Genomic DNA, 20,933 nt, shown 5'->3' with positions numbered 1-20,933 from the left:
ATCAGCAATCTAAATTCAGCAGAGACTCTTGCAACGTTATTGAGTAGTGCTTGTAGGTCTTCATCTGTTGTGGCTAGCAGGGCTGTGTCATCTGCGTATCTCAAGTTACTAATGGTTCTTCTTCCTATTTTAATGCCAGTGTTGTCTGGAATTGCCAGTGTCATGATCTCAATGTAGATGTTAAAAAGGTATAGAGAAAGGATGCAGCCTTGGCAGACTCCTTTCCCATTGCAGAATGATTCAGCCTCACCAGATGTGGTCCGAAGGCTGGAGGATTGCTTTGCATACAGTGTTTCTAGAAGAGCCACTAGGAGTGGTGCTACGCCCAGTTGAATCATTGTTATCCACAGTTTGGTGTATTGTACACAGTCAAATGCTTTTGAGTAGTCTATGAAGCAGATGTACAGGGGGAATTGACCTCTCTCATTTTCTCCATTATTAGGTTCATGTTGAAGAGCTGGTCCCTGGTGCCTCGGCCACTCCTGAAGCCAGCCTGTTTGAGTGCAATTTCTCTATCTACGCAGTTCTTTAGTCTCTCAGAGATCATTATGTGTAGAACATTGCTGGCGTGTGATATCAATGCAACTGTTCTGTAATCACTGCACTGCAGGAGGTCCCCTTTCTTGGGAACTGGAATGTAGACAGATTTGCACCAGTCTGTTGGCTATTTGCCAGTCTTCCAGATGGTGCAGACAATGCGATGCAAAATGTGGGCCATTGAGGTGCCTGTTGCTTTCAGTAGTTCTGCTGGTATGTTGTCTGGACCAGGTGCTTTATTCTTTTTAATTTTCTCGATGTTTCTTGGTGTACTCGAGCCACCTTTCCCTCACATCTGCAACTTCTGTCAGAATTTTTCCTTCGTCATTTTTGACTGCACCAATTCTTTGTGTGAAGGTGCCGTTAAGTTATTTTACTGCAGCATAAGCTATGTTGCTGTTGCCTTTGTTAGCCTCATTTTCCATGTTGGAGTAGATGCGTTGTAGGTATGCCTCTTTGTCAAGCCTGCAGCGTCGCTGTACTTCACACTTCAGCTCCTTGTATTTCTTACTTGTTGTTCTTTTCTGACTCTAATGAGTTTTCCTGCTTTCAATCCATAATGTAAGGTAGGAAAACGTTCTGAAGATTATAAGAAACTTACATTTTACTCAGATACTAACAGATGTGTGCAGAACATATGTTCTACCAGACTCTAAGACAGTTTCTATCCAACTGTTACCAGACTCTTGAACAGACCTCTTGTAAGATAAGATGGACTTTTAGCCTCACAATTTACCTCATTATGATCTTGTACTTTATTGTTCACATGCCCTACACTTGTTTTGGTAGCTTTTACACTTTATTCTACACTGTTATTGTTTTACCATTGTCTAGCTCAGTGCACTGTGTAATGATTTGATCTGTACAAGTAAAGAGTTTTTCACTGCATCATAGAACATGTAACAATAATAAACTAATACCAATCAAATCCAGATATGTTTTTGACAATAAAAATGGTTTTCAAATCCAGACCGATTTCCATTATTTGGACAAAATTGCACAAAAAACTTTAAATTAGATTTAATTAGGAGTGAATAAAATGCAATGGCAAAAGCAAAGCAGGCAAGGCTGCCTTAAAATAACCAGGCAAATCCAGTTTCTGAGGTTTCTTCACCTTACCTGTACAGTTGAAATCTGAACTGGAGGAGCACTAGTGGGTGTGGCAGATCGTGAAGTGAGTGCCCCTTGAGACTGAGCTTGTGACTGCATCTGCTGCAGAGCTTGCTGGGGAATCAGCATCAACTGCCCGCTGTCACTACGCACAAGGACCATTCCTAGACACAGAAAGAAATTAATTTAGGATTCCTGTTCACTAAGATTCTGGTAAAGGATATTTCCATTCACTTTCCATCCTCAAACAAATTTTGATAAGTAAGAACTTAGTTTGAGTATGGTAAATACATTGGTACAGCTTTATCCAAGATACCATTAATCAAAGGCTCCCCCCCTCTACTCCAAAAAAAGTAAGTTCAATTAATACAAACACAAGAGATTCTACAGATGCTAGAAATCCAGAGTAACATACACATGAAATATCGGAAGAACTCAGCAGGTCAGGCTATGGAGGGAATTAAGAGTTGACATTCCGGTCCAAGATCCTTCATTAGGACCTGATGAAGAGTCACTGCCAGAAACATCGCCTGTTTCTTTCTCTCCATAGATGCTACCTGACCTGCTGAGTTCCTCCAGCATTTTGTGTTAAGAGTAACATCTTTTTAGAGTATTTATATTTAAACAACAATTTCACATTCTCAAGATATTCCTCAGTACTTCACAGACAATTAATTACTTTAAGCATTAATATCTATAGACAAATGTGACATCAATTTGTACAATGAAAAGTTCACAAATTGCAAATGAGATAAATAACCAGCTGGCAAAAGTTAACAGGCAAATCCCTATTGTTCTTTGAGAAAATTCTGTGGGGTCATCCACTTAAGTAGATAGGCAGGAAATTCAACTGGATAATGCAGCAACATGGAATTGAAAATTGATTTATTTCTCTAATAATGACCAGTTCTGGTTCATCCTTCATAATTTCAGTTTTAAAGAGTACTTCCTGTCATGAGTGATCTTGCCAGCATGTGCAAAATGACTTAATCTCTGAACTAATATTCCTTTTAGAGTATTGAAAGGTACCAAGACCATATTGTCCCACAGCTGTCTCCTGTCAAGTATTTCTGAAACTTATATATATATATATATATAAAAGCCCGAGCATTTATACAATCAGAACCCACTGCCACTCCCAATTACTGAATCACCATTAGCAGCCTTCCCACTGATCAGAGTCCACTTGCACGACAGTATGATCTCAGATTCATCTCAACCATAGCAGTGAGCCTTTAATTTCTTCTTTTCCAATCACACCTTTGCACCATCTCCAACAAGCCTGTCTAAATCTCAAGCACTGCACAACTAGACATGTCAGGAGCAATTTGAAATGTCTGAACTCCAGCCTATAATCACAGAAAATAACAAACATGAGCAAGTCTGCAGATGCTGGAAATCCAAAGCAGCACACATAAAATGCTGGAGGAACTCAGCAGGCTCTATGGCAGCCTTTCTCAACCTTTTTGCCGTGGAAGAAACCTTGAAATAATTTTCAGGTCTCAGGGAACCCCTGCATGAAAATTATATCTAGAACTCACAGTATGTTACCATGATCAGTAAGTTGTAGATAGTAATAATCTGAAAATAAATGTCAATGCTCTTTTGAGTAGAGAATGAGTTTTTAGACAACCTTTCTTGAAACAATAACAGATAGTTAAGCTTAGCTTAACTTTCTTGAAATCACTCTTTCTTTCTTTCTCATAAATTTTAAAAAACTCATAACACAAACACAATATGTTTCTCAATTCTTGGTTGAACTTGAGATAAGCTCACACGGATTTCACCTGCAACTGAAATAAAACTATTTCCATCCTTGCTCCAGTACATGTCAAACAAGAAAAAGCTTGCTCACACATGTAAGAAGCTGAAAACGGCAGTAAAATGTTCATTGCTTTCCTATGAATGGCAGGATACTCCTCTTTCACAGAAATCCAGAACTTATCCAGGAACAGGTAAATAAATCCCATTTTGAGTGCATGATCAGACCATCTCACAAAGTTCTTCGTCTTCTCACAAAGTCAAGTTCTCAGGCTAATCAGAGGACTCAGACAAAGGGTCCCTCACCCAGTCATACATTTTCATACACTTGTTTTGAAAGGGAGGGAAATTACTGTTCAATTTTGTTCTGCAATTCTTCCAGGTGGATAAGACTTGATACATTCTGATATCCTTCCTCACTTTCAACTTCAAGCAGCAGTGGAAACATTTCAAGATTTCCTTTTGCAACATGACTTTTCCCCAAAGATTCAGTTTCCTTTTAAATCCAAGAATCTTGTTACTTGAAGTCAAAACATCTTCTTTGGGGCCTTGCAGAGACTTGTTCCAACTTGTTCATATGATGAAAATTTTCTGTTAAGTAGGTTAGTGTCTACAGCCATTCTTCATCTTCAAAGCACTCAACAAAATCTGGCCTACTATTTTCTTTAAAGTATTCCTGCAATTCACCTTTCAGTTCAAACACTCTGTTAAGAACTCTTCCTCTGCTAAGCCACCGGGTTTCTGTATGTAACAAGAGATTGGTGTGCTCTTCATCCAGGTCTTCACAGTTTTTTTAAAAAACAACTTTGAGTGAACTGGTCTTAAAGCTACTAAATAACTTGCTTCCAAGTCCTTTTACTGACTGACTTTATTTTCAAAAGCTTTAATCTGTTTGTTTTGAGATTCCAATAGCCATTTAAAATAATTGGCACTTTTATGTGTCATATGCCTATGACTTGTCATTAAGTGTCTTTTCAATTTTGCTGGAGCCATTGCTACATTTGTAAATTGATTGTCAAAGACCAGGCACAATTGAATAGGACAATGTGGATCACTAGCACATGTAAAATCCATTGATAAGTAGCTTTTATTGTAAAGGTATGGTACTAGCTGATTACTTTAGTCCTGCCCACTGCTTTTGACTCCAGGACCCAGAAGAGACTAGCAGACTTCTTCTGGGGCAACAGGAGGAACTGGGTCTCTGCTGCGGTCCCGAGTCTTCTGATCACGGAGGGCGGTCAGTAATTGGTGTGTGTGCACGCCTAGCTAACAGCTTTCCGTCTCAGGACCCTGCAGAGATAACTGTGCAGTGACCACTCTCCAAGATGGCATGCGCTGGTGATGTACTTTCTCTGCCAGAGGCACTGCCTGCAGGAGGGCTCGTGGTTTCCAGTGGACAGCATTGGTCATGTCGCTTTGTGGGAACCGCCTCGCTTTTACTGAGAGCTGTCAAGGGTATAGGGTCTAGTCTCATTCAGACAGGGTGCTCCTGCGCTAGTGGAGGATAGTGCTCTCGCTGCCTGGAGAACTGGTCAGCCTATCATGGAGGTTGTTGAGGGGCTTGGGGAAGCGGAGAAGTTTGGGCTGCACCACCACCTGATGGGCTGGAAGAGCTCGTTGGATCTAGGCCCGGGGATACAACACGGGAGAGGGTCCCGCACAATGTGAGCTGTTTCACACGGTGCCATTTCCTAATGCTCTAAAGCATTTCTTGTACAGTCTGCACTTGCACATCTTTCAGTTCCTTGCTTTCGTCTTCCAACCAGACTCACCTTGGCAGTCTGTTTTACCATCTGGCAGCGGAGGTCGTACCCAGCAGAAATCTCTTTATGCAGGGATCCTTCCTCAGTACATTGGGGACCTGGGGTGCAAGGTGTTGCATAGGGCAGTATCATACAACAGGTTTTTAAGCAGGTTCACTAACACTCTGTCCACCTATCCATTCTGTGGCCAGGAGGAGTCAGTGTACCATGCGTATATGGAGTGTGAGAGGTTGCAGCCCCTATTTGAGTATCTGAGGGGGCTGCTGTTCAGGTTTTGGTTGCACTTCAGCCCCATGCTTGTTATATACAGTCACCCAGTGTGAAAGGAGGGTGGGTCACAAGATGGATCTACTGGGGGGCTTACGCCTGGGCTTGGCCATGATGACTATTCATGGGTGCAGGCAGCGGGAAGCTCAGAAGCCTGCCCATCTTCTGAGGATGCATTTGTGTCTGGCTGTCCTTGGAGAGGGCGCATGCAGTCATAATGGGTACAGTGGGGATTTCCGGGAACAGTGGGCTCCCTAGGGAATTGACTGTTTTACAGACAGCAATAATCACATGTTAATTTGAATTTATTCACTGCCTTGTAAATACTGACTGTAGGCCTCAGTTAGACCATGGATTTGCACCTTTGGTAAGTTTCCAAGGCGCAAGCCTGGGCAAGGTTTTTTTTTTGTGGAAGACCAGCAGTTGCCCAAGCAGCAAGTCTCCCCTCTCCACGCCACCGATGCTGTCCAAGGGAAGGGTATGTACTTTGTGTATTTGTTGTGTAAATGAACTTTTTATAGCTTTGTAAAAACAGATGGACTTTTTTGTGGACCGTTGTTGCACTAGTGCAGTGAAATAACTCAGAAGAGTGTAATTCTTTATCATGATCCTTATCAGAATTGCCCATTGGCCTAGGCCTAGAGTCCTCCTCTTCCATTTCACACCTCTTCACAAATCGCCTCTTTGGACTACCTTTAGAATGAAAAATTCCCTCTATGTCTCTACTACACCAGTAGTTTGTTCACTTCCGTAAGTCAGTCGACCGTGCATCGGGGAAGTTGAGGGAAGTAATTCGGGAGGGAGAGGCTAATGTCATAGCCCAGTTGGGCGAATCCATTCAATGCTTGGAAAATGCAATTCACGCTCATCAGCCGACTGTGCAATTCAGTGCTCACCAATAATCAGCTTACCGTCCTTGCCTTTGTGCAGTACAACACTCACCAATTGTCAGTCTACCGTCCATCCCTTCATGCAGTACAGCACTCACCAATTATCATTCTACCACCCTCCCCACCATGCAATACAGTGCTCAGCAATTATCAACGGCTCCCCTATCTCGTGTCAAAAACTGAGAATGGACTCAAGCAAATAAATACGGTCCTACTGCACACTGCCATAGTGAGCTAAGAGACCCTGAACAAGATTGCTGATGGGGCTGTTTGGTCACTGCCTACCACTGCATTTGCATTGCACATTGCGCAAAGTTAAAAAAAAAACAATGTTTTATTTTGTTTTAATCACAATCTCTTGTGGAACCCCAGTTGAGAAACCCTGATCTACGGAAATAAATTGGCAGTTAATGTTTCGGGCTGAGACCCTTCATCAGGGCCCGATTATCACAGAAGCAATTTAGCAACGTACTTGAGATCACTTATACCAGTTTCTGATTAAACCAGCCGTAAATTTTTCCCCAGTTGATTATACTGGAAACACAAAGTTCAGGGTCCAACATATATTTCAATTCAGGATGTTTTGCAAAGAGCAAAAGTGCTCTCTATGGAAGAGCATGTTACTTTTGAAATCAACTCTAGATTTCTACATCTAACTACACAGAGCTTCAGAAGTGATAGCCAAATTTTCCATTTTTAGATAAAGTAAATTTTATTTAATATTTTCAATTAAAAGTCAATTTTAAGCACTTTTATTTTGAGTGACCAGAATTTTAGAATTGCACAGATTAGGGGTGTGGAGGCCAAGAATCTAGATATACCACTAAAAGCTTATAATCACATGTCAAAATACAAGCAACTAAGTGCAAGTCAATAAATCATACCTACTCGATATTCATTTTAAAAGTGATAAAGCAGTTCAAAATGACTGCTCGGGATAGAGGTGCACATCACAGATGCACCTCACGATAGTTTGACAAGAAAATGTTTGTGGACAGCATGGAAAGCTGAACTACAGCATTCAGCACAAGAGGAAAAGGTGAACCTAGTCCTTTTTGTACTCATTGGCCACACTGCCCTCAACACTCTCTCTACATAGTGTCAATGACACCTGTGTGCAGCAAACTTACAAGTTTATCAAGGCCCAGCTTTCCAAGAACAAAGAGGCTGTGTGCACTGCGCTTCCCTGAGATCCTGGCTCTCTGCTATGTTTTCAAAGGTTGATCTAATTTAAATCCTCATCTCCATCCTGATTACTATCAATGGAAATATTTTCTCATGTAGGAAGGCAAGGGAGAAAAAAAATCAATATTTATAGGTATATACATTTTTAAATTGTTTTCTATGAAGTCTAATGTTTTTCTAATAGTGCTGATGGCCTCATCAACATCCTCATTACAGATTCCAGGCTACAACTGTTTCCTTGTAGAAAATAACAGAACTGGTTTGAATGGATGAGCTGCGTTTTCACTTCTCATGCAGCTAGCAAAAACAGATTTGATTTGGTTGGCAGGCAGAGCTGCAGAATGGAGTAACTAAAGGTTTAGAAGGGAATCACCAAGTTTTTTCTGATGCTTCAAATGGTTTTGTGAAACTGAATCTATCTAAGAAATTAGGCCATCTGCAGTAAATAGATTAATATGATTTTTTATAAGTTGACGATATGTTTAACTCAGAACGTATGAAATATATAAATAAGGAGCATATTAGTGTACAATGTCCTGGGTATGTTACTCAAAATGGCCTCTTTGGTTTGTTACAAGTAGGAATGTTTCTTTGTCGGATAAGTGTTTCTCTCGCCGTTGTTTCACTTTAGAATGGCTGATATGGTAATTGTATTCATTTGTTAATCAATGGGGAATGTCATTGTGTCTTGTGATGCTGGGAACTTGGGGGAGGGGTTTTCGCGGGTTTTTTGGGGAGAGGCCGAGGAAGACGCTGAGGAAGGTGGACGTGTGCTGGACTGCTTGTAAGACCACCGGGGTGGTCCCAGGTGCGACGGCCGGATGGGTCGATTGGTTCGTTGATTGAGCTCCAACGAGTGCACTAAACAGACTGAACTTTGATAAGTTGGCACCTTTTGTTTTTTTCCTTGTGTATATATATATATATATATATATATATATTGTATTGCCTACTATTTTTTTTAATTTTAGTAAACTCTTTAAAGTGTATTTCATAACGGTATTGTGGGTTTGATACTGTTGGCGGGCGCGAGGCATTAACTCGATTCTCACAGCACCTGCGTGTACGGGAGGTGGGTTGGAGAGTGGCTGGATCTCTTTTTTCCCCTAGACCAGAGGTCGGCAACCTGCGGCTCCGGAGCCACATGTGGCTCTTTCATCTCTGTGATGCGGCTCCCCGTGGTTTGTTAGCTTTTGAAATGTAATTCAAAATTTGAAGATTATGGTGATCTTGGTGTCTCCACAAAGTTTTCAGATTGTACATTTCCTGGCACATCCGAACCGGCTCACAATTAGCCACCGTTCCGGCTAAGGGAGATAGCCTACAGGGGTTTGTGATTACGTGTCTTTTGGAGCATCCGCGCCCACGGGGACGGGTTGAGGGAGGCTTTAAAGCAAGGCTGTTTAGTTCGAATAAAGTTACCTTTGACTGCAGTCTTTATTTTAGCGCTGCGTGTAGCACACCGCTACAACGTGTATTTTTATCGCTATTAATATACATCACAACTGCCAATGCCTGACACCCACCAGTGCGTGCTTTCTTTTAATTCTTCGATCCAAGGTAGGCTAACTATGGAGTAACCTTCAACCCAACGTCTTTTTTTCGGAGTTCAAAATGTTTTTGTTGCATGCAGAAATGTAATTTCGTTTTCTCTGCAGGAGTTCATCAATTTCATAAATGCAACATATTATAGTTTGTTTATACATAGCATAAAGGCAAAAAAAAACCCGTTGTATGCAGTGTTATTTCATTTTGTGGCTCCCAGTGTTTTCTTTTCTGTGGGAAATGGGTCCATATTGGCTCTTTCAGTGGTAAACGTTGCCGACCCCTGCCCTAGACATATACCAGCCTGTTGGGTAAGGGTTACATTTGTGGGGGGCTCGTCCGGGATTGGATTGTCAGGGGCTGTGGAATCGCGCAGGCAGCAGAGCGGAGATGGACAGAGATAAGTTTGTTTGTTGGTGCCAGTTTGAAGGTGTACCAGTACAGTACGCATGCGTAGTGAACGGAGTGGATGTTCGAGTTTCGGGAGATGCGATAGTGCGGGGTTTAAGTTCGGTGAAGGGTATTGGGCAGGTAGAATTGGTAGCAGACGGTGTGGTAAAGAGGTAGAGTCTAGCTGGGTGTTGGTTCGTACGAGTGCTGAAGTCAGGACAGTGGAACTGCCGGCGACGGTCAGTGTACTGGGGGAGGAGGGGCCGTGGGGGCTCTATTCCTACAAGGATGAGGCTGAGGAGACATCGGGGGAAGAGCTAGAGCTAGAGGTGGACCCCAGAGAGGTGCCCGGCACTAGTAAAGGGAGGTGGGAGGAGGGAGTCGTGACTAAGCCCCGCTCCCCAGGTAGGGTGGAAGCCTCGGAGCTGGCAGCCGCACTTAATTCCCTGGTGGGGGTGGCCAAGCCTACTCCGGATGGGGAGGTGGACTATGAGACCTGGATCGAGCATACGTCTTTGATGTTAGAGGAGTGGCCAGGCTCAGAGGAGGAGAAGAAGCAGCGATTGGTGGGAAGTTTGAGGGGTTTAGCAGCCAAAACCATCCGGGAGTTGAAAGCTGAGAAGCCTGGGGCCTCAGTGGAGGAATGCCTAGCAGTTTTGGAGGGAGAGTTTGGGTTGTCAGGGGAACCCTGGCTGCTTTTAGCAGAGTTTCAATGTCTGGAACAATGGAGAGGGGAAAAGCTCTCCGAGTACATATTTAGGATGGAGGGGATGCTCTCGGGGCTGCGGCGCCAGGGGGTAGTGAAGGCGACTGACGTGGCTAGCGTGAGGATGAGTCAGCTATTCAGTGGCTCTCTGGAGGAGGACAAGGTGGCGTGGACTATCCGGCAGGCTTATAGGAAAGGCCCCCCTCCATCCTTCGGGCAACTGATTAGAGAGGTGCGAGAGGAAGAGAGAGCTTTGGGACGGAAAAGGGGCACGGGTCTACGGGAGCGATCCTCAGCGATACAGGAAGTGGTGGCTGAGTGGAGGAATGACAATCCCCCGGGGAGTAGGGAACCCCCTTTGGAGGGGAGGGACAGGGGAGGTACCCACTCTCAGGGGCGATCAGTGCAGTGGATTGGGAGCAGGAGCCGTCCTGGGAGAGGAGGGGCGGCCGGCAGTGTGTGCTTTAACTGTGGGAAAGAGGGGCATTTCAGGCGGGACTGTGGGCGGCCGAGGGTGTGCTATAGCTGTGGAGAGGAGGGTCACTTTAGGTGGGATTGTGAGAGACAAGGAGTCCCGCGGAGGACAAGCCCCCCATGACTAAAAAGGGAGAGCTGTCAGGAAACTTAGGAGAGGCTCAGTGAGGGAACGGACTGGAGCCTCTGGAGGAACACGTTCCCAGAGATCAGCCGGAAGACCACCGGGTACCCACGCCTCTGTTCCGGATGGGCTGGTAGGACCCCGTGCCAGTGTGGGTCTACGGATAGAGGGAATTTACGCAAAAGCCGTTCTTGATACGGGATCGCAGGTGACCTTATTGTACCGGTCTTTCTACAATCAATATCTAAAGCATTTGCCCGTAACACCATTTGACGCCCTGCAGATTTGGGGTGTGAGCGAGGGTGACTACCCGTACGATGGGTACCTATCAGTGAGATTGGAGTTCTCGGAGGGCGATGTGGGAGTGTCGGAAGCTATTGAGACGTTGGTGTTGGTGTGTCCTGACCCGGTGGAAACCGGTGGTGCTGCCCTCCTGGTGGGGACTAACTCCCCAGTTGTGCGACGGCTCCTGGGAGCTTGTAAGGAGAAAGGGGGGGAAGACTTTCTGGAGACCCTCTCGGTGCATCCAGTGTTTCGAGCAGTGTTCGCAGAAGGGGTTGCCTCCCAAGGGCTGGACCCGGAGTGTAAACGAGGGACGGTGTGGTGTACGCAGGTGAGGCCCAAGGTGATCTGACCAGGGGAGGTAGCACTAGTGATGGGGACTCCCAGATTCCCAGGAGTGCCGACGGGAGAAGCCCTGTTAGTAGACACCCCAGACGATCTTGAAGGGGAGACCCGATTTCCGGCGGGGGCGCTGGTGAGGCCCGAAGTGCAGAGACCAGGGGTGGTACATGCAAGGCGTATAGCTATAAGTGTCAGGAACACCACGGCAAGAGAAATCACCTTTAAGAGGGGAATGCCGCTGGCACATCTGTTCCCGGTGACGGTAATGTCTAGCGCACCAGTGAGGACCCCTAACGGGGAGGAATCGGAGCATCGAAGGGAGCTGACCGCTGAAGCCTTTAACTTCGGGGATTCCCCTGTGTCGCCAGAGTGGAAACACCGGCTAGTGGAGAAGATGCTGAAGATGGAAACTGTTTTTTCTCGGGGCGAGTTTGATGTTGGCTGCGCCAAAAGCACTCGCCACACCATCCGGGTGACGGAGGACACCCCGTTCCGAGAGAGATCCCGGCGGCTGGCTCTGGCAGATGTTGAGGACGTGCGACAGCACTTGTGCAAGTTGAAGGAGGCAGGAATCATAGCTGAGTCTCGAAGTCCTTATGCGTCCCCAATAGTGGTGGCACGGAAGAAGAATGGGCGAGTGCGCATGTGTGTTGACTACAGGACGTTGAATCGGCGAACTGTCCCTGATCAATATACTGTCCCAAGAGTCGAGGATGTGTTGGCCTGCCTGAGCGGTGCGAAGTGGTTCAGTGTGCTGGATTTAAGAAGTGGGTATTACCAGATCCCGATGAGTGCCGCCGATAAAGAGAAGACCGCTTTTATCTGCCCGCTGGGGTTCTTTCAGTTCGAACGAATGCCCCAAAGCATATCGGGAGCCCCAGCCACCTTCCAGAGGCTCATGGAGAGAACTGTGGGGGATATGAATCTGTTGGAGGTGCTGGTGTACCTGGACGATTTGATAGTGTTTGGATCGACTTTGGAGGAACATGAGGAGAGGCTGTTGAAGGTGTTGGACTGGCTTAATGAAGAAGGGTTGAAGCTTTCCCTGGACAAATGCCAGTTCTGCAAGTCGTCGGTTAACTACATTGGCCATATCATTTCGCGAGAGGGAGTGGCTACTGATCCAACCAAGATAGAGGCCGTGACCACCTGGCCGAGACCCCAGAAAGTGGGTGCTCTGCGCTCATTTTTGGGGTTCTGTGGGTATTACCGATGATTTGTGAAAGGATACGCCAAAGTGTGTCACCCGTTGACTCAGCTGTTGTGTGGCTATCCCCCGGTGGGGAAGAAGAGGACGGGGAACCAGAGGCAGGACGCTGGAGGATACTGGAACCCGGCGGAACCTTCTGGCTCGAGATGGGATGATCAATGTGAAGAGGCGTTCCGATCTTTGAAAAGGGCCCTGACCCAGGCCCCGGTGTTGGCTTTTGCCGATCCCGAGAAGCCATATGTGCTGCACACGGATGCCAGCCGAGAGGGTCTCGGGGCTGTTCTGTACCAGGAGCATGGCAAAGCATTGAGGCCGGTAGCCTTTGTCAGCCGAAGCTTGTCGCCATCGGAGAGAAACTATCCCACTCACAAGTTGGAGTTCCTGGTGCTGAAGTGGGCGGTGGTGGACAAGCTGGGCGATTACCTGTACGGAGCCAAGTTTGAGGTGAGAATGGATAACAATCCTCTCACTTATATTTTGACTTCGGCGAAGCTGGATGCCACAGGACATCGGTGGCTGGCGGCATTGTCGGTATATGATTTCAGCCTGAGGTACCGCCCCGGAAGCAAGAATGTCGATGCGGATGCATTGTCTCGTCGGGAGCCGGGGGAGGAGGAGAGGGACGAGGAGTGGGAGAGTGTCCCTGCCCCTGGAGTGAAGGCGATGTGTCAGTTTGTTATCATCGTGAAGGCCGAGGGAAGAGGGAGGCTGGAACGAGCCGTGGACCATTTGGGGGTTTTTGACGACGCCATACCCGTAGTTTACTGTGACCTGACCGCTCTGGGGACTAAACAGTTGCCGGAACTGAGTCCGGGGGAAGTGGCAACTGCTCAGCAAAATGACCCGGGCATTGGCACAGTGTGGAGAGCAGTCGAGAAGGGGGATGGGGCGTTGGCTGAGAAGGCGAAACACCCATGCGTGCCTCTGTTGTTGAAGGAGTGGTCTCGGTTGAAGTTAAAGAACAAAATCTTGTACCGGGTAACGACGCCTCCGGACCAACCCCGCTGTTGGCAACTGGTCCTGCCGGAGGAGTATCGCCAGGCTGTACTCCAGGCCTTACATGATGATTCTGGACATTTGGGGGTGGAAAAGACATATGGATTACTCAAAGACCAGTTCTACTGGCCCCGGATGAGGGGGGACGTCGAAGAATACTGTAGGGGATGCCGTCGTTGCATCCAGAGGAAGACCCTGCCAGCGTTGGCGGCTCCACTGTCGCACTTGCAGAGTGCGGGACCTCTGGACCTGGTATGTATGGATTTCCTGTTGATTGAGCCTGACACCAGCAACACCGCGAATGTATTAGTCATCACTGATCATTACACTCGCTATGCTCAGGCATTTCCCACCAAGGATCAGAAGGCGACGACAGTGGCGAAGGTGTTATGGGAGAAGTATTTTGTGCATTACGGCCTTCCCAGGCGAATCCATAGTGATCAGGGGCGGGACTTTGAGAGCCGCCTTATCCAGGAATTACTGACTATGCTTGGGGTTGAGAAATCCAGGACTACCCCTTACCACCCACAGGGAGACCCTCAGCCAGAGAGATTCAACAGGACCCTGTTGGATATGCTCGGGACGCTGGAGATTGGGCAGAAAAGCAGGTGGAGTCGTCATATTGGACAATTGGTTCACTGTTACAATTGTACTCGCAATGAGGCTACAGGGTATTCACCCTATTATCTGATGTTCAGGCGGGAAGCGAGGTTGCCCATTGACGTGTGTTTTGGAGGTGGAGTGGGTGAATTTCCCGGGAAGTCCCATCTAAAGTACGTGTCCGACATGAAGAGGGAGTTACAGCGGGCGTACGAGTTGGCCGAGGCGGCGGCTACCAAACAAAATCAGAAGAATAAGATGCGGTATGATCGAAAGGTGAAGTTTGTACAATTATTACCGGGCAACCGGGTCCTTTTACGGAATTTGGGACTCCCTGGTAAGCACAAGTTGGCAGATCAATGGGCGGCCAGCCCCTATGTAATAGAGAGCCAGATGCCGAACCTGCCCATTTACCGGGTGAAACCTGAGGATGGAACAGGGCCTATCAAGGTACTCCATAGGAATCACCTGCTGCCACTGGGTCAAGCGGTGCAGGTGGATAAGGAGCCCGAGTGGGAGGTTACGCCCAGTACAAGGACTCTGCGAGGGCGCGGAGAACGGGAAGTGCCTGCTGCTGAAGAGCGGGGACGGGTCCCTCACCCGGGAATGGCTACCGATTCAGAGGAGGACAACTCAGATGAGTGGGCCCTGTTCCCATTCGCTGGTGCTCCAGTACCAGGAGAGGAGGCTCCTGGCCCTTCCCATACTGAATTGGGTGACAGGAGGGAAAGACTTGAGGGTCAGATGGAGAGGCAGCCTACATTGGTGGGAGAGAGGGTGGAACCCGAGCGTGAGCCGGAGAGATCTCAGGTGAGGGAGGACCCCTGTGAGGAAGGGGGTGCGGGTCTGTCAGGTAGACCTGGGGTGTCCGAGACAGTGGGTTCACAGGTGACGAGGGAGCCCAGTGGGGCAGAAGGGGTATGGAGATCTCAGAGGAGCGGTTGACATATGTGGTACTGGGAGAACCGAGTGTGATTTCTACTGCTCTGGGTAGTTATGTCACTGCTTTCTGCACCAGGGTTGGGTTTTGTGTGTTGCAAGAAGCTTTGGGGACCTCTAGTAATGCCATGAGGGCATGACATTTGCTGGTGGGGAGAGAATGTACAATGTCCTGGGTATGTTACTCAAAATGGCCTCTTTGGTTTGTTACAAGTAGGAATGTTTCTTTGTCGGATAAGTGTTTCTCTCGCCGTTGTTTCACTTTAGAATGGCTGATATGGTAATTGTATTCATTTGTTAATCAATGGGGAATGTCATTGTGTCTTGTGATGCTGGGAACTTGGGGGAGGGGTTTTCGCGGTTTTTTTGGGGAGAGGCCGAGGAAGACGCTGAGGAAGGTGGACGTGTGCTGGACTGCTCGTAAGACCACCGGGGTGGTCCCAGGTGCGACGGCCGGATGGGTCGATTGGTTCGTTGATTGAGCTCCAACGAGTGCACTAAACAGACTGAACTTTGATAAGTTGGCACCTTTTGTTTTTTTCCTTGTATATATATATATATATATATATATATATTGTATTGCCTACTATTTTTTTTAATTTTAGTAAACTCTTTAAAGTGTATTTCATAACGGTATTTGTTGTGGGTTTGATACTGTTGGCGGGCGCGAGGCATTAACTCGATTCTCACAGCACCTGCGTGTACGGGAGGTGGGTTGGAGAGTGGCTGGATCTCTTTTTTCCCCTAGACATATACCAGCCTGTTGGGTAAGGGTTACCTCCATTCAAAAAGATCATGAATGATCTGATTGCACCTCAACTCTGCCTTTATCTTCTTACTAACCAAGAATTTATGTAGCCCTGTCTTAAATATGTTCAGGATTGTGCTTCCATCATTCACTGATGAAGGATATGGCTGCAATGGAGAGTGTTCCAGGGAGATTTACCAGGATGTTGCCTTGATTGGAGGATTTTAGCTAAGAAGGTAAGTGGATAGCAGGGCACATTTTCCCTGGAGTGGAAATGGCCATCCAGTAATCTCATAGGTATACAGGGATTCGATGATCTTATTTATGAAAATCCAACTTTACACAAATTCTGCCATACATTACAGCTAGTAATAACAAAATGTTTCATGACATTCATTAATAATTAGATACTTTATAAGTTCTACTAGTCTAATTCATTATTATCATCAATATTATGTGCCACATTGTATTGACGTGAGCGATCAAGGTCCTATCCGTGATCATGATTGTGTTAGCAAAGTTTTCTACAGAAGTGGTTTGTCATTGCATTCTTCTGGGCAGTGTCTTTCCAAGATGGGTGACACTGCCATTATCAATACTTTTCAGAGATTGTCTGCCTGGCGTCAGTGGTCGCATAACCAGGACTTGTGATATGCACCACGTGCTCCCATGGCTTCAGATGACCCTGATTGGGGTCGCTAACCAGGTGTGGCAGCTTGCCCAAGGGTGACCTGCAGGCTAGCGGAGGGAATGGGTGTCTTACAGCCTCTTTGGTAATGATGTATCACCACTCCACCACCCAATTAACTTAATTATGGATACTGTTAGGTTGACTGACTATTTAATTAGATGAAAGAATGAGAGCTCACAGACAGTTCTCAAGAATGAAACATTAATATAAAATAATCTGTATAACAAGAAGCATAGATAGGGGAGACAATATTGTTCCAATTGTGGGGATATCAAAAACAAGAGGAGATGGGTTTAAGGTGCGAAGAAGGAGGTTTAAAGGGGATCGGAGGAGAGTTTCTTTTTACATACAGAGAGTGATATTTGGAATATTCTGCAAGATGAAGTGGTGGAATCAATATAATAACTAAGTTTAAGAAGCATTTAGACAAGCATCTGAATTGGAATAGAAGGGCAAAAACAATATGAGCAAATGGGAGCAAATTTAGGCAAAAAGGTAGCACAGATGTGGTGGGCTAAAGGCCTGTTTCTGTGTTGTATGAATCTGACTTACAACTCCAAGACAGCTCCTTACCAGTCTTATTTTCAACAGTGTTCCCTAGTTCTGTATTCTCTCATCTTCACATCCTCCCTGCCAAGGCTTTTCTCAATCAAATCCCCTCTCACTTTTAAATTCTACCAGTAACATCCGAGCTTGTCCAACCTTGTAAAGAGGGGATGGACACCTGTAATAAATATTAACAGCTTTAGCTTTCCTAATTATTTGCATACAGCAGTAAACTTTGTGAATCTAGCACAAGGACATTCATAGATCCCTCCATACCTCAGTCTTCTACCATCTTTCACCGCAAGGTCAAAGGTGTTAATATTAATTATTAGAGGAATTGAATGGAAAAATAGAGAGTTGTCCTTCAGAAAATAATAGTATGATGAAGGGTCATGGCCCGAAATGTTGACTGTATTCTTTTCCATAGATGTTGCCTGGCCTGCTGAGTTCCTCCAGCATTTTGTATGTATAACATAGGTGGAGGGAATAGCTCTCATGTTCTGCCCAATAAAGCATTTCATTACCATACTAAAATTCTAATATCAATTCATTTGTTGCCCTCTTTAGAGAAAAGAACCCCAGTCTGCTCAATGTTTTGATGTACAGACCCTCTCAGTGCTGTCAATTTTTACTTTTGCACCTTCTACACCTCAACATTCTTTTTATAGAATGGCTGATGTGAGAAGAACTCTGTGCAGGGTCAACCCACGGAAGGCTGCTGGACCAGACAACATTCCTGGTAGAGTGCTCGGAGGATTTGCAGACCAGCTAGCAGATGTTCTCACTGAACTCTTCAGCATTTCCCTGAGCAACGCCACCGTTCCAACGTGCTTCAAGGCCGCTTCCATCGTCCTCGTGCCGAAGAAGTTTTCAGTGTCCTGCCTAAATGACTACTGTCCCGTTGCACTCACATCCATCATCATGAAGTGTTTTGAGAGACTCGTCATGAGGCATATCAAGACCCTCCTGTCCCCCTCACTGGACCCCCTGCAGTTTGCATACCATCCCAACCACTCAACAGACACCATTCCCATCACCCTCCACCTGGTCCCTAAACCACCTGGACAAAAAAGACAGATACGTTCAGATGCTGTTCATAGACTTCAGTTCAGCATTCAACACAACCATCCTTCAGAAACTGATTGGAAAACTGAGCCTACTGGGCCTGAACATCCCCCTCTCCTGACTGGGAGATCTCAGTCAGTCCAACACCATCAAACTGAGCACGGGGCTTCCCCAGGGCTGCATGCTCAGTCCACTGCTGTTCACAGTGCAACAACACACAGCTCGAACCACATCATCAAGTTCGCCGATGACATGACCGTGGTGGGTCTCATCAGCAAGAACGACAAGTCAGCTTACAGAGAGGAGTTGCAGCGGCTAACAGACTGGTGCAGAGCCAACAACCTGTCTCCGAATGTGAACAAAACAAAATAGATGGTTGTTGACTTCAGGAGGGCATGGAGCAACCGTTCCCCGCTGAACATCAATGGCTCCTTGGTAAAGATCGTTAAGGGCACCAAATTTCTTGGTGTTCACCTGGTGGAGAATCTCACCTGGTCCCTCAACACCAGCTCCATAGCAAAGAAAGCTCAGCAGCGTTTCTACTTGCTGCTAAGGCTGCGTCCATCTCCCACCCCCCATCCTCATCACCTTCTACAGGGGTTGTATTGAGAGCATCCTGAGCAGCTGCATCACTGCCTGGTTCGGAAATTGCACCATCTCGGATCGCAAGACCCTGCAGTGGATAGTGCAGTCAGCTGAGACAATTATCAGGGTCTCTCTTCCTGCCATTACGGACATTTACACTACATGCTGCATCCGCAAAGCAAACAGCATTATGAAGGACCCCACGCATCCCTCATTCAAACTCTTCTCCCTCCTGCCGTCTGGGGAAAGGCACCGAAGCATTCGGGCTCTCACGACAAGTATGTAACAGTTTCTTCACCCAAGCTATCAGACTCCTCAATACCCAGAGCCTGGACTGACACCTTACTGCTCTATTGTCCTGCTTATTATTTATTGTAATGCCTGTACTGTTTTGTGCACTTTATGCAGTCCTGGGTAGGTCTGTAGTCTAGTGTAGTTTTTTTCGGTGTTTTTTTTTACAAACCCCATTTCCAGAAAAATTGGGATATTTTCCAAAATGTAATAAAAACAAAAATCTGTGATATGTTAATTCACGTGACCTCTTATTTAACTGACAAAAGTACAAAGAAAAGATTTTCAATAGTTTTACTGACCAACTTAATTGTATTTTGTAAATATACACAAACTTAGAATTTGATGGCTGCAACACACTCAACAAAAGTTAGGACAGAGTTAAAATAAGATTGAAAAGTGCACAGAATATTCAAGTAACACCGGTTTGGAAGACTCCACATTAAGCAGGCTAATTGGCAGCAGGTAAGGTATCATGACTGGGTATAAAAGTGGCATCCATCAAAGGCTCAGTCTTTGCAAGCAAGGATGGGTCGTGGCTCACCCTTTTGTGCCAAAATTCATGAGAGAATTGTTAGTCAGTTCAAAAGGAACATTTCCCAACGCAAGATTGCAGAGAATTTAGGTCTTTCAACATCTACAGTACATAATATTGTGAAAAGATTCAGAGAATTCAGAGACATCTCAGTGCGTAAAGGGCAAGGTCGGAAACCACTGTTGAATGCGCGTGATCTTCGAGCCCTCAGGCAGCACTGCCTACGAAACCGTCATGCTACTGTGACAATTACAGCCACCTGGGCTCGGGAGTACTTCGGAAAACCATTGTCACTTAACACAGTCCGTTGCTGCAACCAGAAATGCAACGAAACTATTACACAAGGAGAAAGCCATACATCAACTCTATGCAGAAATGCCGGCAAGTTCTTTGGGCCCGAGCTTATCTCAGATGGACCGAAAGACTGTGGAACCATGTGCTGCGGTCAGATGAGCCCACATTTCAGCTAGTTTTCGGAAAAAACAGGCGTCGGGTTCTCCGTGCCAAAGGTGAAAACGACCATCCTGATTGTTATCAGCGAAAGGTGCAAAAGCCAGCATCTGTGATGGTATGGGGGTGCATCAGTGCCCACGTCATGAGTGAGTTGCATGTATGTGAAGGTACCATTGACTCTGAGGCGTATATTAGGATTTTAGAGAAACATATGTTGCCATCAAGGCAAAGTCTCTTCCCAGGACGTCCATGCTTATTTCAGCAGGACAATGCCAGACCACATTCTGCACGGGCTACAACAGCGTGGCTTTGTAGACACAGAGTGTGTGTGCTTGACTGGCCTGCTGCCAGTCCAGATCTATCTCCTATTGAAAATGTACGGCACATCATGAAGAGGAGAATCAGACAACAGAGACCCAAGACTGTTGAGCAGCTGGTTATATCAAATAAGAATGGACAAAATTTCCAATTGCAAATCTATTACAATTAGTATCCTCAGTTCCAAAACGATTAAAAAGTGTTATTAAAAGGAAAGGTGATGTAACACAATGGTAAGCATGCCTCTGTCCCAACTTTTTTTGAGTGTGTTGCTGCCATCAAATTCTAAATTTGTGTATATTTACAAAATACAATTAAGTTGGTCAGTAAAACTATTGAAAATCTTTTCTTTGTACTTTTGTCAGTTAAATAAAGGTTCACGTGAATTAACATATCATAGACTTTTGTTTTTATTGCATTTTGGAAAATATCCCAACTTTTCTGGAAATGGGGTTTGTACATAGTTCAGTCTAGTTTTTGTACCATGTCATGTAATACCATGGTCCTGAAAAAACGTTGTCTCATTTTTACTATGTACTGTACCAGCAGTTATGGTAGAAAATTTGTACAGGACCTGGAT

At 45.9% G+C, this 20,933-nt stretch overlaps 1 protein-coding gene across 1 annotated transcript in view; it reads right to left on the bottom strand.

The window, feature by feature from the left end:
- Positions 1-20,933, bottom strand: part of LOC132399894 (transcription initiation factor TFIID subunit 4-like) — a 121,975-nt gene that overhangs the window by 50,769 nt on the left and 50,273 nt on the right. The window contains exon 2 of the mRNA XM_059980786.1: positions 1,657-1,811. Coding sequence (XP_059836769.1) covers positions 1,657-1,811 — 155 coding nt within the window. The remainder of the gene's footprint in view (positions 1-1,656; positions 1,812-20,933) is intronic.

This window comes from Hypanus sabinus, chromosome 9, assembly GCF_030144855.1.
Source record: "Hypanus sabinus isolate sHypSab1 chromosome 9, sHypSab1.hap1, whole genome shotgun sequence".
Classification (NCBI taxonomy): Eukaryota; Metazoa; Chordata; class Chondrichthyes; order Myliobatiformes; family Dasyatidae; genus Hypanus; species Hypanus sabinus.
The sequence above is the reverse complement of the archived record's forward strand: the minus strand, read 5'-3'. Positions and strand labels throughout refer to the sequence as shown.